The sequence below is a fragment of the Pseudoliparis swirei genome, chromosome 17 (assembly GCF_029220125.1).
Source record: "Pseudoliparis swirei isolate HS2019 ecotype Mariana Trench chromosome 17, NWPU_hadal_v1, whole genome shotgun sequence".
Lineage (NCBI taxonomy): Eukaryota > Metazoa > Chordata > Actinopteri > Perciformes > Liparidae > Pseudoliparis > Pseudoliparis swirei.
Genome location: NC_079404.1, coordinates 3,504,962 through 3,519,961, shown reverse-complemented (window position 1 = coordinate 3,519,961; position 15,000 = coordinate 3,504,962). Strand labels below are relative to the sequence as shown.

Below are 15,000 nucleotides of genomic sequence, written 5' to 3'. Positions count from 1 at the left end.
TAGGCGTGCACGAGCATTATCAGGACACGCGCTGACAGACACGTTATGTTTCTGTAACATGAAGATAGAGCCAAGAGGAAAGGAGGTTAACGTGTATACCTGATATGACAAAATAAAGGTAAACTCTTCAAATCAACCATAACTTCTTCCTCGATGTGAAAAGTGGGAAAATACAGAAATGGGAATATTTGACTTTTTGGGTCCTTTATGAAAAGAAAATGTTTATTTGTCCTCACAATAAATAACGTGGCTTTAAATAAATAGTGACAAATCTAACAAATTACTTCACCGTTAAAATCTACAGATGGGGAGAAATAATCCACATACACATATATTTTCGTGATAATTTTCATTATATATATTTATATATATGACTAAAGTATTAAAGTGTGTACCACTTCACGGCCGATAGCTTTATCCCGCCTTTATTAAGATTATTTGTTATAATCATTAAAGAATAAAGAATAAATATATTTATGTATATATATATAAAAAGAAAAGTTTCTGGACTTTGTTACACGGTCACAAAACGCGAGAATGACTCCGTGCGCGATAACACGACACACACGCACACACACACACGCACACACACTCACACACACGCACACACACTCACATCTATACAGCGAGTTGCAACCTGCAAAATATTTCACTCTCTGGTCATGCATTTTTACCCATTGAAGTTGAACCTCCTCCTCCGGATTCTCTCTCTCTCTCTCTCCCTCTCTCTTTCTTTCATTACCTCCTCACTCCCGCATCTGTCTTGCCCCCCTCCCCCTTACCCCCCCACCCCTCCGTGCGCGTCCTCCTCGGTCAGTGCGCGGAGCTCCGGGTCTCCAGGAGCACCGGGACCGTCGCGGTCGCCGCTGCCGTCCTGGCAGCTCCTGTTCCCGGCTGCTTCTGCTCCGGAGCCGCCGCTCACGCTGCCTCCGACGGCGCCTCTTTTTTCTTCTTCTTTCCCCAGGGTTGTTCTCTCCGTCCTCCTCGTACCATCCCTTTCCCTCTCGTCCACACACACACAGACGCACACACGCACGCGCGCGCGCACACACGCGCACGCAGATCCGCGTGGCGCCTTTTGCCGTTTAAAGCTCCGCGTCTAATATTACCAAATCCCCTTTATTACCAGAGTATTTACAATATATCTCCCCTCCTCCTCCTCTTCTTCTTCCCGTTTCTCCTCCTCTTTCTCCTCATACCCCCCCTCCTCTCTCACTCACTCACACGCACGCACACACACACACACACACACACACACACACACACACACACACACACACACACACACACACACACACACACACACACACACACACACACACGCACGCAGCTCGAACTATAAGGCACATCTGGAAGTTATTACGCGGGGCGCTTATGTGCCGGCTCAGCTGGCCCGCGCCCCCCCCCCCCCCCAACTCATACTGTACACCTCCGTTGACGCGCGCACACACACACGCGCACGCACACGCACGCGCACGCACACACACACACACACACACACACACATGATTTCACATATATTTCACACCGGAGCGGCTGAACGTTTATTTAAGGCACAGAGTGACAGAGACAATCCCAGAGAAGTGACCCGGTGACTTTTAAGATCAGAAATGAAATCCTCTGGTATATTATAATAAAATGTAATAAAGCAATACATAAATATGTTGCTGTTGCCTGGTGTCTGTGATACTGAGGAGGATGCATGGTGCACATGTGTGTCTGCCTATAAGTAAAGGTCATGTACAGCCAATACGCTGCACGACTGTTGGGTAAATAGCTCCACATCGGACCGAATAACTCATAACTAACATGTCAACACTTACATTAGATTTCACACTTTGGGTAAAAAGAAAAACGGACGTGCAGTAATGCGGAACCAGGTGTATAACACGTAATAACAGGGCTACAGTGTTATCATATATCATGATGTATCACCTGTGCATAAAGGTATGCAAAAGCAAGCTGCCCAGGTTATAGCCGGCCCCAGGTTATAGCATGTCCCAGGTTATAGCATGTCCCAGGTTATAGCCGGTCCCAAGTTATAGCCGGTCCCAGGTTATAGCATGTCCCAGGTTATAGCCGGTCCCAGGTTATAGCATGTCCCAGGTTATAGCATGTCCCAGGTTATAGCCGGTCCCAGGTTATAGCATGTCCCAGGTTATAGCCGGTCCCAGGTTATAGCATGTCCCAGGTTATAGCCGGTCCCAGGTTATAGCCTGTCCCAGGTTATAGCATGTCACAGGTTATAGCATGTCCCAGGTTATAGCATGTCACAGGTTATAGCATGTCCCAGGTTATAGCCGGTCCCAGGTTATAGCATGTCCCAGGTTATAGCCGGTCCCAGGTTATAGTATGTCCCAGGTTATAGCATGTCCCAGGTTATAGCATGTCCCAGGTTATAGCATGTCCCAGGTTATAGCATGTCCCAGGTTATAGCCGGTCCCAGGTTATAGCCGGTCCCAGGTTATAGCCTGTCCCAGGTTATAGCCGGTCCCAGGTTATAGCCTGTGCCTATCTTCTTTCTCTCTCTGCTTGTTCAACTTGTTCGTCCTGTTCACACGCGCGTCCCTCTCTCTCTCTCTCTCTCTCTCTCTCTCTCTCTCTCTCTGCATAACGCAATCTTTACGCTCACGCGCTTTAAGGAAACAGGCGCATCGACGTGCGTCCAGGTGAGCGTCGGCCGAGCGTGCATCGCGCTCTAGACTTTAACACGCGCGCGCGCGCACACACACACACACACGCACGCACACTCCTCCGGTCGGTCTGTATCTGTACACACGCAGCGCCATCACATCCGCCCCCTCCAGTGAGCTCCTGTCCGCGGCTTCCCTTGCCCTGTTTTGCCTCCACCTCTCTCTCTCTCTTTCTCTCTCTCTCTCCCCGTCGCTCTGCATATTGCTTTCATTAGACATCTTTGCATCTCTCTCTCTCTCCCTCTCTCTCCCTCTCTCTGTCACACACACACACACGCGCGCGCACACACTCCTCCCTCCATCCGAGAGCCTCTTGTCCGGCCCCCCTGATCTCTGTGTCCATTGGCTTCCAATGGGTCTATTTCTCATGTCCAGCCCCCCTCCCTCCCTTCCTCCTCCACTCCTCCGTCCCCCTCTCTCTCCCCCTCTCTCTCTCTCTCTCTCTCTCTCTCTCTCTCTCTCTCTCTCTCTCTCTCTCTCTCTCTCTCTCTCTCTCTCTCTCTAATGACCGTCCATTGGTGTTGTTATTGCGCGTCCCGTCCGTCCCTCCTCCCACTCCCACCCGGGCGCGTCGGCCCTGCCCATGTTTTTTGTATGTCGGGTGTCCATCGGCTGACGTTCAAGTTCGCCGGGAACGTCACGTCCGTGCACTTGAACTTGCACGGCTCAGAAGGGGCGGGGGGGGGGGGGGACAGGGGGCGGGGGGGGGGGTTGCCATTTTTTCCATCTCTCTCCCCTTCTCTCTCTCTCTCGCGCGCGCTCTCTCTCTCCATCTACCTCTCTCACTCTCTCTCTCTCTTTTTTCTCCGCTCTCCTTTCTCAAAAAAGCCATGACGGCGATCCTGCGATCCATCTTCGCCTCCGCGCCATCTTTGTATTATTTCTAATTTATTTTCTCCACTCCCCCCCCTCCACCCCCCCCCCCCCATCACCACCACCACCACCACCGCCGCCACTCCACTCCACTCCGCCCCACCGCCGCCACCCCTTCTCCCCCCCCCCCGCCCCCCCTCCTCCTTGTGGATGTCAAGGCGTTGGATGAAGATATTTTTTTTTGCCCCACTGGAGTCTCCTCTCTAACCCCGGCTCTCCCCGATGTGATCCGCGCGCCGAACGCCGCCGCCAGCCACCATGTCTCGCCGCAAGCAAGGCAAACCCCAGCACTTAAGCAAACGGGATTTTTCGCGTAAGTAGATGATGAGAGAGAGAAAGAAAGAGAGAAAAAAGAAATGTCACTTCTGACTTTCATTTCATTCAGCAAAGATGGGGAGGGAGAGGGAGGGAGGTGGGGGCAGCGGAACAGGAGCTCGCGTGTGGACACCGGGACGTACTGCTCGGACACCACGAGCGGGTCAACTGGACTTAACGGCGTGGAGAGAGAACCGGCGGGGAGCTCCGTGCGTAAAAAAAACAAAACACCGAAAAGAGAGAGAAAAAAGTTTTGTGTGTTGTTGTCGGTAAACACCCGTTAAACCGCTTCTCTGTTACACCGGGGGGAACGTGCACTGTTCGCGGGCTGTTCGGTGCTCTCCGCCGTGTGGCTCCGTTTTGCTTCCCGAAGTCGCTCCGGTCAGTGGAAACCGCCGCGCAGGGCTCCCGGTAGCAGGCAGAGCGCGTTCTGTCTCTCCGCGGAGCTTCGTGGATGAATCCCCTCACGGAATATATTGCTGTCCGGTAGCTCTGCGGGGCAGGTTTTTTTCTTCTTCTTTTTTTCCCTCCATCTGCTTCTCTTGTTCTATTTTTGGATTATTTTCAGGGAAAAGAAAGAAAAAAACACAACAACTTGGAGGTGGATTTTTTGGATCGATTGGGGAGAAGGAACAAAAATCTCGTGTCTGCTTCCTCTCTCCCTCTCTCTCCCTCTCTCCCTCTCTCTCTCTCTCTCTCTCAGCAGCTCGGTTTATTTACACACACTTGTAATAATCCTCATGCCTCTTATAGAAATGTTTATCGAGGTATAGTCTTATCTTTCTTTCTGTCTTTCTTTAAAAGAAGCAACAGCAGAGCCGCTGCAGACAGAGTTAGAGAGAAGAGAAACACAGCAACAGGACAACAGCGTATTTAGTGGTTTCGGGAGAGTATTTTTTTTATTCTAAATGTTTCTTATGAAGTTACATTTGAACCAACACAAATATCCAATTTAGGAAGTCTAAACCTTCCACGTACAGTTCAGGTAAGCCACACACACACACACACACACACATCAACTCATCGGTGTGTTGCAGCTGCAGCGTGTTCCACCAATGTTGAGTTGGAGTTCCTTTACGCACGGCGTTTATGTTATTCACCACCGGGGCTTTATTATTTATTCTTGTAGTTTCTGAGACGCGTCCGTGTGATGTGTGCCGACAGTGAGGAGAGAAGGGTGTCGTAAAGCAAACTGCGGAACAACTGGCCAAGCGGGCTTTACCCGCCGCGGCGCCATGTGCCGCACTGTGCGCCACCTCGCAGCCTCTAGTGTCTCCAAGTTGGCCCGCGAACCCAAAACAAGAAGATATTTGGTTCATCTTTTACGCATCGGTGCTTGGTTGTGTTTCGGTATGTTGACTATAGCTGTCGCCTGTGTTGTTTGGCTTGGAGAGTGTGTGTGTGCGTGCGCGGGCGCGCGCGCGCGTGTGTGTGTGTGGCCCCGGCTTGGGTGACAGCGCAGTCACCATGTCCATGTGCCGTCGCTAGGAGGCAGACCGAGCTCAGAAAAAAAAAATCTCCAGCGCTGAACTTGAACCTGATCAGTTTCATTGCCCCCCCCCCCCTCCTCCCTCCCCCATCTCCCTCCCCCCTCCCCACATACACGGGGCTACTATTTGGCGATCTCTTTAGAATAAAGGGAGAAATGTGGGAGGGATGGAGGGAGCGCGAGGAGGCGCCCCCCCTCCCCTCCCATCCCATCTTTAAAAAAAAAAATCCGCAATTCCTCTTCATCACGTCAAACCGACCTCCTCGTATCTCCTTCTTTTGGTGCATCACATTTTTACATACATGCAAGCTGCAAATCAGCATATGCAGCTACTGTTAGTATGCCTGCAGACACACACACACACACACACACACACACACACACACACACACACACACACACACACACACACACACACACACACACACACACACACACACACACACACACACACACACACACATGTGCTTTCTATTGGGATAGCAGATCCACATTTGTTACAAATGGAGCAGAACTTTGAGCCCGTAACTCTCAAGCAAACTGACAATACATTCTTTTTTTCGTCTTTTCCATTTTCATAACCCGAAATGACATCTTATTTCTATATTTTATCAGATTCTATATATGTCTGCTGGACTATTCATCACATGTTCAGTGCTCGCTTTGCCACGGCACGATTTAAGCGGCACGATGCAACAAAAGTCAATCGTGCAACAACTCCTCTTCCTCCAGATTAAATTAAATTTTTTCATATTTAGCCAATATGGAAATTACCAGAGAACCAGTCTGGCCCCAGTTAAGTGTTCTGGGTTTACCAGAAAGTGACCTGGTGTGTTAAATGAATGGACGGTAATGAACTTTCAGCTCCACTCGAAGCCCTTTAAAAAAAAGAAATAATCGACTAAATTTTTTTGCGACGCGATTGTATTGCTATGCCGTTTTGTTTTAAACATTAACACGGCGCTAAGACGTCCTCCTCCTCTTTGCTTCTCCTGCTGTTTATTTCCACCCGATTAATAGCATCGCCTTAAAAATAAGTCCACGTTACCTTCACCGACTCTGAACCGAGTGCATGGAGACTCGCTCTCTATTCATTTATTTATTCTTTGCACCATTAGATACAGAAAAAATGTTTAAAAAAACCAACCCATACACACTCTTTGAGTTCAACTTCAGAGGCGAGGAGCTCCTCGGTAGAATTTGCTTCATTAGAACGTCGCCGCACTGATTCTTCGTCTCCATGCAGATCCGATGTGTCTCTGTCTCTCGCTCTCTCACTGTCTCTCTCTCTCTCTCTCTCGTACACACTCTTTTCACACATTGCATGCGCCAGTTTTGAAAAAAACAACCTATTCCTGTTATCAATCACCGAGACACGGTAAACATTAAAAATCTATATTTTTTTGGATCCTCGGTGGCTTTAAAAGTTCATGAAAATAAATAAATATGAAATTGTTTTTGGCTGCATAAAGAAGGTCAACGAGCGTGACAGGCATGTGCTCTCTCTCTCTCTCTCTCTCTCTCTCTCTCTCTCTCGGAGTCAGACTCTGGAAGATTTCCTTTAAAAGAAAAATAATGTGTGTGTGTGTGTGTGTGAGTGTGGGGGGGGGGGGGCGGCAGCACAGTGAATTACACGCCGGCGTTCGGCTCCCCTAATTCGGCGGCTCCGTTCCTCTCCCCGACACGCGGGACGCTCGGAGCTTCGACAGAAAAAAAAACGGCGCCGTAAAAAAAAAAAAGGAAAGAAAGAAAGAGTCGTCGGGAGTTAATCCGGCCTCGGTGGGGCGAGGGGGTCCGGGGTTAGAGCGGCGAAGAACTGCAAGCGAGGCTCTTCGTAATCGAAGGCCGAGATGAGAGCCCCCCCCCTCCTCCTCCTCCCTCCTTGCCATGACACTCTCTCTCTCCCTCTGCCCTTCCCTTTTCCACCCGTTCACATGTGTCGGACATGTTTACGACTGTTTTCTTCTCTCCATTCTGGCCAATTACAGGATCACATTTCTTTTCTTCTTTTTCAAACGTGCTCAAACAAGGTTAGGCGAGTCGACCATCATCCGTGTGTTTAGGGTGGGGGGGGGGGGGGGGGGAATGCTTGTGTTTAACCGTCATTTTTTTTGGAAAGCTTCCCCCCCCCTGTCATTGCCTATGAAATTGTTATCTTTGAGGAACCCGATGCGCGTCCCTCCCGCCGGTCCCTCCGTGTGATGCGGATCGGCGTCGCGTTGTAATCACTCCCCTCCTGCATCACGGGCATTTTGGGATCATTACAAGGCACATTTCCTCTTCCCCCGACATCATTGCATGTGCACGCCGCGCGTCTTTTGCTTCGCCTTGAACTCTGATCCTCTGTGACACACACACACACACACACACACACAACACACACACACACACACTCTTCTCTTGTCACGTGTTCCCACCACTAGCCGTATCAATATCAAAATTACAAGAGACAAAAAAGGAAAAACAAATATTGACATTTTTTTTCTCTTTTGCCGAGAGGAAGCGTCACCTTCTAATTTCCTCTTCTTCTCCTCCCCTCCTCCTCCTCCTCCTCCCCCCAGCAGCCGAACCTCTCTCCGCCGCCGCCGTCCCGTCGTCGGAGCTGTTGCAGCGCTGCTCGGAGAACTCCGATGAGTACCGCGGCCTCAACAACGGGCGCCGGCCGCTCCCCCCCGCCGCCGCCGCCGCCGCCGTCGTGGGCCGGCTGGCCCGGCCGGGGCACGACGCTCACCCCTCCCCCGAGCAGGACCTCCTGACCTGCGGCCAGTGCCAGGCCACGTTCCCCCTGGCGGACATCCTGCTCTTCATCGAGCACAAGCGCAAGCGCTGCCACGGGCCGCCCTGCCTGGCGGTGGGCCGGGGGCTGGACAAGCCCCCCTCGCCCTCTCCCGGCCTGGCCCTCACCCCGTCGCCGGCGTTCGCCGCCACGCGCGGACGCCGGCCCGTGGAAGTCGGCGTCCAGGCCACGATGGCGGACGACCACGACGAGCGCTTCTCGTTGCCGCGGGGGATTTTCCCCAAACTGGAGCCCCTCCCAGGTAAAACCACAGCTGCTTCCACACATCCCCGTCGTCTGGGGTTTGACACGCGGGACCCAGATTAGGAAAGAGAGGAAGTCTCCGTGCCTCAGCTGTGTGTCGACATCTTGTGTTCGAATAAAAAAAAATAGATCATAAGTCGTTCTCCCTCCCCTCAAACGTTACTCATCAACTCCTCCAGCTTCAATCATTCTACCTCAAATCGGCACATTGACATTTTGAGTGTGTGTGTGTGTGTTGCCCTGGGTGGGTGTACGTGTGTGTGTGTGTGTTGCCCTGGGTGGGTGTACGTGTGTGTGTGTGTGTTGCCCTGGGTGGGTGTACGTGTGTGTGTGTGTGTGTTGCCCTGGGTGTGTGTACGTGTGTGTGTGTGTGTGTTGCCCTGGGTGGGTGTACGTGTGTGTGTGTGTGTTGCCCTCGGTGGGTGTACGTGTGTGTGTGTGTGTGTTGCCCTGGGTGTGTGTACGTGTGTGTGTGTTGCCCTGGGTGGGTGTACGTGTGTGTGTGTGTGTTACCCTGGGTGGGTGTACGTGTGTGTGTGTTGCCCTGGGTGGGTGTAGGTGTGTGTGTGTGTGTTGCCCTCGGTGGGTGTACGTGTGTGTGTGTGTGTTGCCCTGGATGTGTGTGTGTGTGTGTGTTGCCCTGTGTGTGTGTGTGTTGCCCTGGGTGGGTGTACGTGTGTGTGTGTGTTGCCCTGGGTGGGTGTACGTGTGTGTGTTGCCCTCGGTGGGTGTACGTGTGTGTGTGTGTGTTGCCCTGGGTGGGTGTACGTGTGTGTGTTGCCCTCGGTGGGTGTACGTGTGTGTGTGTGTGTTGCCCTGGGTGGGTGTGTGTGTGTGTTGCCCTGGGTGGGTGTACGTGTGTGTGTGTGTGTTGCCCTGGGTGGGTGTACGTGTGTGTGTGTGTGTTGCCCTGGATGGGTGTACGTGTGTGTGTGTGTTGCCCTGGGTGGGTGTACGTGTGTGTGTTGCCCTGGGTGGGTGTACGTGTGTGTGTTGCCCTCGGTGGGTGTACGTGTGTGTGTGTGTTGCCCTGGGTGGGTGTACGTGTGTGTGTGTGTGTTGCCCTGGATGGGTGTGTGTGTGTGTGTGTGTTGCCCTGGGTGGGTGTACGTGTGTGTGTGTGTGTGTGTTGCCCTGGGTGGGTGTACGTGTGTGTGTGTGTGTGTGTTGCCCTGGATGGGTGTGTGTGTGTTGCCCTGGATGTGTGTACGTGTGTGTGTGTTGCCCTCGGTGTGTTGCCCTGGATGTGTGTACGTGTGTGTTGCCCTGGATGTGTGTACGTGTGTGTGTGTTGCCCTGGATGGGTGTACGTGTGTGTGTGTGTGTGTTGCCCTGGATGTGTGTACGTGTGTGTGTGTTGCCCTGGATGGGTGTTCGTATGTGTGTGTGTGTGTGTTGCCCTGGGTGTGTGTACGTGTGTGTGTGTGTTGCCCTGGATGGGTGTGTGTGTGTGTGTTGCCCTGGATGTATGTGTGTGTGTGTTTTCTGCAGTGTCAGGTTTTGTCGTCGTGTGTGTGTGTCGTGGTGCACCGAGCCAGCGTACAGTGTGATCTCCATCCAAAACCATGTTGAGTTGGATGGAGCAGTCTGAGCACACACACACACACACACACACGCTAACACACACACAAGCTCACACGGCAATCCTTGTTGAGGCGAGATATCTGATTGGCTGCGACTGGTTTGAGGGGGCGGGATGAAGCGGTACGGGTGAGGTGACTGTTGTCAGACAAACAACAACAGAGGGGGAGAATACGCCTCTGTGCTTTTTGGGTTTCTGCAGCTGGCAGAGAATCACACACACACACACACACACACACACACACACACACGGGTTTGATTTCGTACGACTTTCTCTCTCCCTGCCTGCGTATGTGTGTGTGTGTGTGTGTGTGTGTGTGTGTGTGTGTAAGACAATGTAGAAGCCAATTGTCCTTCCGCTGATCTGCAATAATTCAATGCAGACAGTCTGTGTGTGTGTGTGTGTGTGTGTGTGTGTGTGTGTTTTCCCAGTTGAACCATGGAGATTAAATCCCCTTTGGCCAGCAGCAAAGAGACTTGTGTGACCTTGAAGCTGTGGTACCACTGGTCAGTGTGTTAGCGAACCATTAGAGACCATAGTGTGTGTGTGTGTGTGTGTGTGTGTGTGACTTTCAGTAACTGTAGCCTCCTTTCTGGGATCGGGCGCACAGAATGTGTGTCCTTGCATAACACGTGCGTCAGCGTGTGTGTGTGTGTGTGTGTGTGTGTGTGTGTGTGTGTGTGTGTCTCTCATGTGGCCGGAGCAGATGTGTCCCGCTCTCAGTGTGGTTTCCCTCCCCTCCGCTGCCACATCTTAATGCGGCCCAGCTCTCCGTGTCTTTTCATTCTTCCCTCCTTCTCTGGAGTTCACCTCCGTCCCAAAGCCTCCTCCGTAGGTACGACACGCACCGCTCTTCCCCTCCGTTTCCTATCCCTCCGTCTTCTCTCCAGCACAAGAGTCAAACGAGAAGACGAACGCCGAAAGAGAGAGAGAGAGAGAGATGGAAAAGACAGTTTTTTTGGGGTTTTTCACTTCAGGGAAACTCTTTTATTTCAAGTGCCTTAACACCACTAATTATTTGTCACGATGCCATTTATTTTATTTCTTCCTTCTTCCTCGTGCATTTTAATTAGCAGTAGTTTTCGGCGGCGGGTTGCCTGTTCTAAATTAGCCGTTACAGAGAGAGAGAGTGTGTGTGTGTGTGTGTGTGTGTGTGTGTGTGTGTGAGCTAGAAAAAGAGCAGCGGAAACAGAATATGCACTTTATCATTTTGACAAAAATCTCAATCGTTGCAGTTTCGTGTATTTTTCTTCTTCTTCTTCTTCTGAAAAAAAAAGAGGCCGGCGCTCCTAAACCGATCTCGCCGCGTCGGACGCCGCTAGGTGGTGGAGAGATGAAGGTAATTGTTGTCAAAGATGCGTTTGACCTTTGACCTACGGCGTACGCCAGAGACTCAAACCTACCCGCCGCCGCGCGTCAGCTGGTATGAGTTAGCGTTCGTATTCTTTTGGCTCGGGCCTCCGCAGTGACTATACATTCAAACAAACCCCCCTCCAGCCTCAAGACACCCCCCCCCCCACCTCCCTGCTACCCCCACCCCCCCCACCCCACAAACACTCACTTTCGCAGACACCCACCAGCTAAACTGGGTTATTAGAGCGATTTACATCATAATACAGGCGTCTGGTTTTCTTTAATAGCATTGTGTGTGGGAACGTCTTCGGAGGAACAGCTGTACACTCAGACGAGGGGAGGAAAAATACAGGAGGGCAGCAGAAACAGCAGCAGCAGCAGCGTTATACATCGACGTCAAAAAACGAGCAGCAGTAAGTCGGGAGCAGAATCATCTCACGCTCGCCTCTTTTGGAATTTTAAAAAAGTGAAAAAGAAGAAGGAAAAAAAAAATGGCGCTTTTAGTAAAAAAAAGAAAATCTCTGGTCCTCACAAGGAATACGCCGTTGTATTTACATCCCTCTTCTCATAGATGCTCTTTTTCTTTTCTCCGCCGGACGGCTCCGGCGCCGCCTCGCACGCCGAATCCACATTCATCCCGATGGCCTATAATTGAAGCCAGTGTTATTTTTTGTTCTCTCCCTCGACCCCGGCTTTCATCCTAATTGACCCCGAACTGTCACGGCGAAGTAAATATGTGAGGCTGAAAAGAAGAAAAAAAAAACAACAACACAAAAAAAATCTGCTGGTTTCAAGCCGCTGATTATTTCATTTTTTTGGCAAAAAAAAAGACATTTTCTTTTCCTAATGACAGATTAAAGGAAGCGAGGGAGCCTCGGTGTTTCCGATCTGTTAATGCTGAGTCTCGTAGGTTTTCCTAACAGTATCCAACGCCTCCACTCAACTCAAATTATATTATTACAGCATTATTTCATACCTCTTTTTTTTAAAACCATATTCACACGTGCCAGTTTAATACCGGCGGTCCATATATTTATGTCGAGCTCTCAGCGTCCGTGTCTGGATGTAAATTCATCGAAACACGATCCAAACAACATGTTTTTTTATTTTATTCATCTGCTTTTCGGAGGGGATTCCTCTGCTCTATTGTACACACATTTGTATTTATTTATTTATGTATTGAATCCAGTGAATATACATTTCAATGTAGGTTGCAGGAAATCAGATGCCCTTTATTTTGGGGTATTTTTCTCCTTCTTTTTTCCTTTCCCTGGTACATGAGCAGCGTGCACGTGAGCGTGCTGCAGGGTCGGAGCCCCTCTGGCTGCTGCGAGGCTCGAGAGGGAACACAAAGCGTCGGACTCGGGCCAGAACGCTGCCGCTATTTACATATCAAACAGCTCCGACGGGGAGAGCCCACACGTCACCTTGTGTGTGTGTGAGAGAGAGAGAGAGAATGTGTGTGGGTGTCGGTGAGCAAGACCGCCGTACAGGCAAAAAGTAACGATCAGTGATGCAGAAAGGAAGCACACACACACACACACACACACACACACACACACACACACGCACGCACACACACTCAGTTAGTGCTATCTCTCTCCCCCTCTCTCTCGCCCATTTATTCTATTAATCCCTGACTGATATGAAAATTCTGATTATAATCCCCGAGGTGCATAAACAGCATCAATAATGTCTCAAAGGGGAGGGGTTTGCATGTGTGTGTCTGTGTGTGTGTGTGTGGACGTCTCTCTCTCTTTCTTTTTTATTTATTCCTTTTCACCGACAACTGAAATTCAGAATGAACACATTTCCTGCCGTCCACTTTGCCAATTGATTTATCATAATTGGGAATTTAATCCTGGACGTATATAAACATCTAATTTACGTGTTAATGAGCTGACATTGATATGCAGCCACTACAAAGAAATATCCATTTTATGGCCCGCCGATTGTTTTTTTTTGGAGCCTTAATGGTGGAAACACTGAATCAGCTCAGTCATCAATTAAGAGAAATATTATAAAACACTTGTACACGTTGAAATATATATTTCCAAACATGCTTATATATATTCGAAGCTCCCAAAATCCATCTGGTTCACGGGAGTCATGGAGCGTCATCCTGCTCCTCTCTGAATGTGATCACAGTGATCAGCTCATCATCCCCGGCTAACGCGGCCCACCTCACACACACACACACACACACACACACACACACACACACACACACACACACACGGGTGTATTCTTAACCCGGCGATCGTCGCCTCGGCTCGGTGTCACATCGTTCTTTCATATCTCATGTCTGTTCTCTCCCTCCTCCTCCTCCTCCTTTTCTTCCATTTTCTCTTCATGTCTCTCTGCAACATTAGCAGTCAATGCAAATCCGGGAACAGCCAATTGATAACAAATCAATTACAGTGCGTTTGGTGCGTGTGTGTGTGTGTGTGTGTGTAGCTGTATAGCACGTTTCCCGGCGAGCCGACAAAGAGATTTCACACGCCGGCTGCCATTACTAATCTATTGTTGCACTGGATTTTTTTCCCCTTCTTCTTCTTCTCCTCCTCCTCCTCGGCATAAGATTTCATTTAGTGGACTCGAACGCAGTGCGTTTGAACTCCGGCGAGCTGGAGACGGGACCGTGTCGGCATGTCGAATGCGTGAACATGTGCTGCAGAGAAAAGCATCAGCAGATAGTTCATAGGACAGCAAGGCACTGGAAAGAGAGAGAGAGAGGGAGAGAGAGAGAGAAGCTAATAATCTGCCACCGAAGGCCAACAGGCTGCACCGTGTTTGATATTCAGCACTCGCAAAAAAAAAAAAAAAAAAGCCTCCATATGGACCGCACTGAACTGTTGATTATTGTCTCGCTCTAAATATGTGGGCGTGTGTTTCGCGGAGCGCGTCTGCAATCCAGACGGAACCCCCAAAAAAATAAAAATAAATCCCCCCCCAACAACTTGGGATTCAATGCTGGATGTATTTTTTTTTCTTCTTTTTTTTTTTAAAGAAGTGCTTTGTGTTGCTCTGAATAGAAAATGAAGCACTTTGATGGGAATTTTGAAGATTTTTTTTGAAAGTCGCTTGTTTGATTTAATGTGATTTGAATGATGACCGCGTTGTGTTGCTGTCGTTGCGGTAAAAAAAAAAAAAATCAAAATCCAGGTCAAAGGTTAGAACTCTAAATCCTGAAGACTTTTTGGGTGTGAAGCTTCAAACAACGCTCGATTCTACATTTCCCATGATGCAACTTCTGTTAAACGTAGACTCTGCTCGTTGAGATCACTATTTTCACATTACACTTCGGGGCTGGGGCAAAAAAAAAAAGAACACACCACATTTCTTCCAAATTGGACTCCCAGAACCGGTCACCACGGACCCCGTTTCCTTCCCCCCCCCCCCGGTGCCGAGCGCGCTCCCCTCCCTTCACCGGAGTCTCCGAGCTCCGTTGCGTTGGAATGGGAGTCACAGAACCGCGACTCGTGGCAGTTCACCTGCGTTGAACTCGCTGAAAATGTGACCTTTGACCTCGGTGCGGTGATCACATCACACGTCTGTCTCGCTTGCCGCATTAGGCGGTTTGGGAAATGGAAATGCGGAGACGACGACGACAACAACGACGCGCTGGAAAAAAAAAAAAAGTCGTAAAACAAAG

General features: G+C 50.1%; 1 protein-coding gene across 1 annotated transcript in view; it reads left to right on the top strand.

The window, feature by feature from the left end:
* The first annotated feature begins 3,796 nt into the window (after window positions 1-3,796).
* The window catches only part of bcl11aa (BCL11 transcription factor A a), a 57,539-nt gene continuing 46,335 nt past the window's right edge, over window positions 3,797-15,000 (top strand). The window contains exons 1-2 of the mRNA XM_056436196.1: window positions 3,797-3,879; window positions 7,932-8,408. Of these exons, the coding sequence (XP_056292171.1) occupies window positions 3,825-3,879; window positions 7,932-8,408 (532 nt within the window). The 5' untranslated portion in view covers window positions 3,797-3,824. The remainder of the gene's footprint in view (window positions 3,880-7,931; window positions 8,409-15,000) is intronic.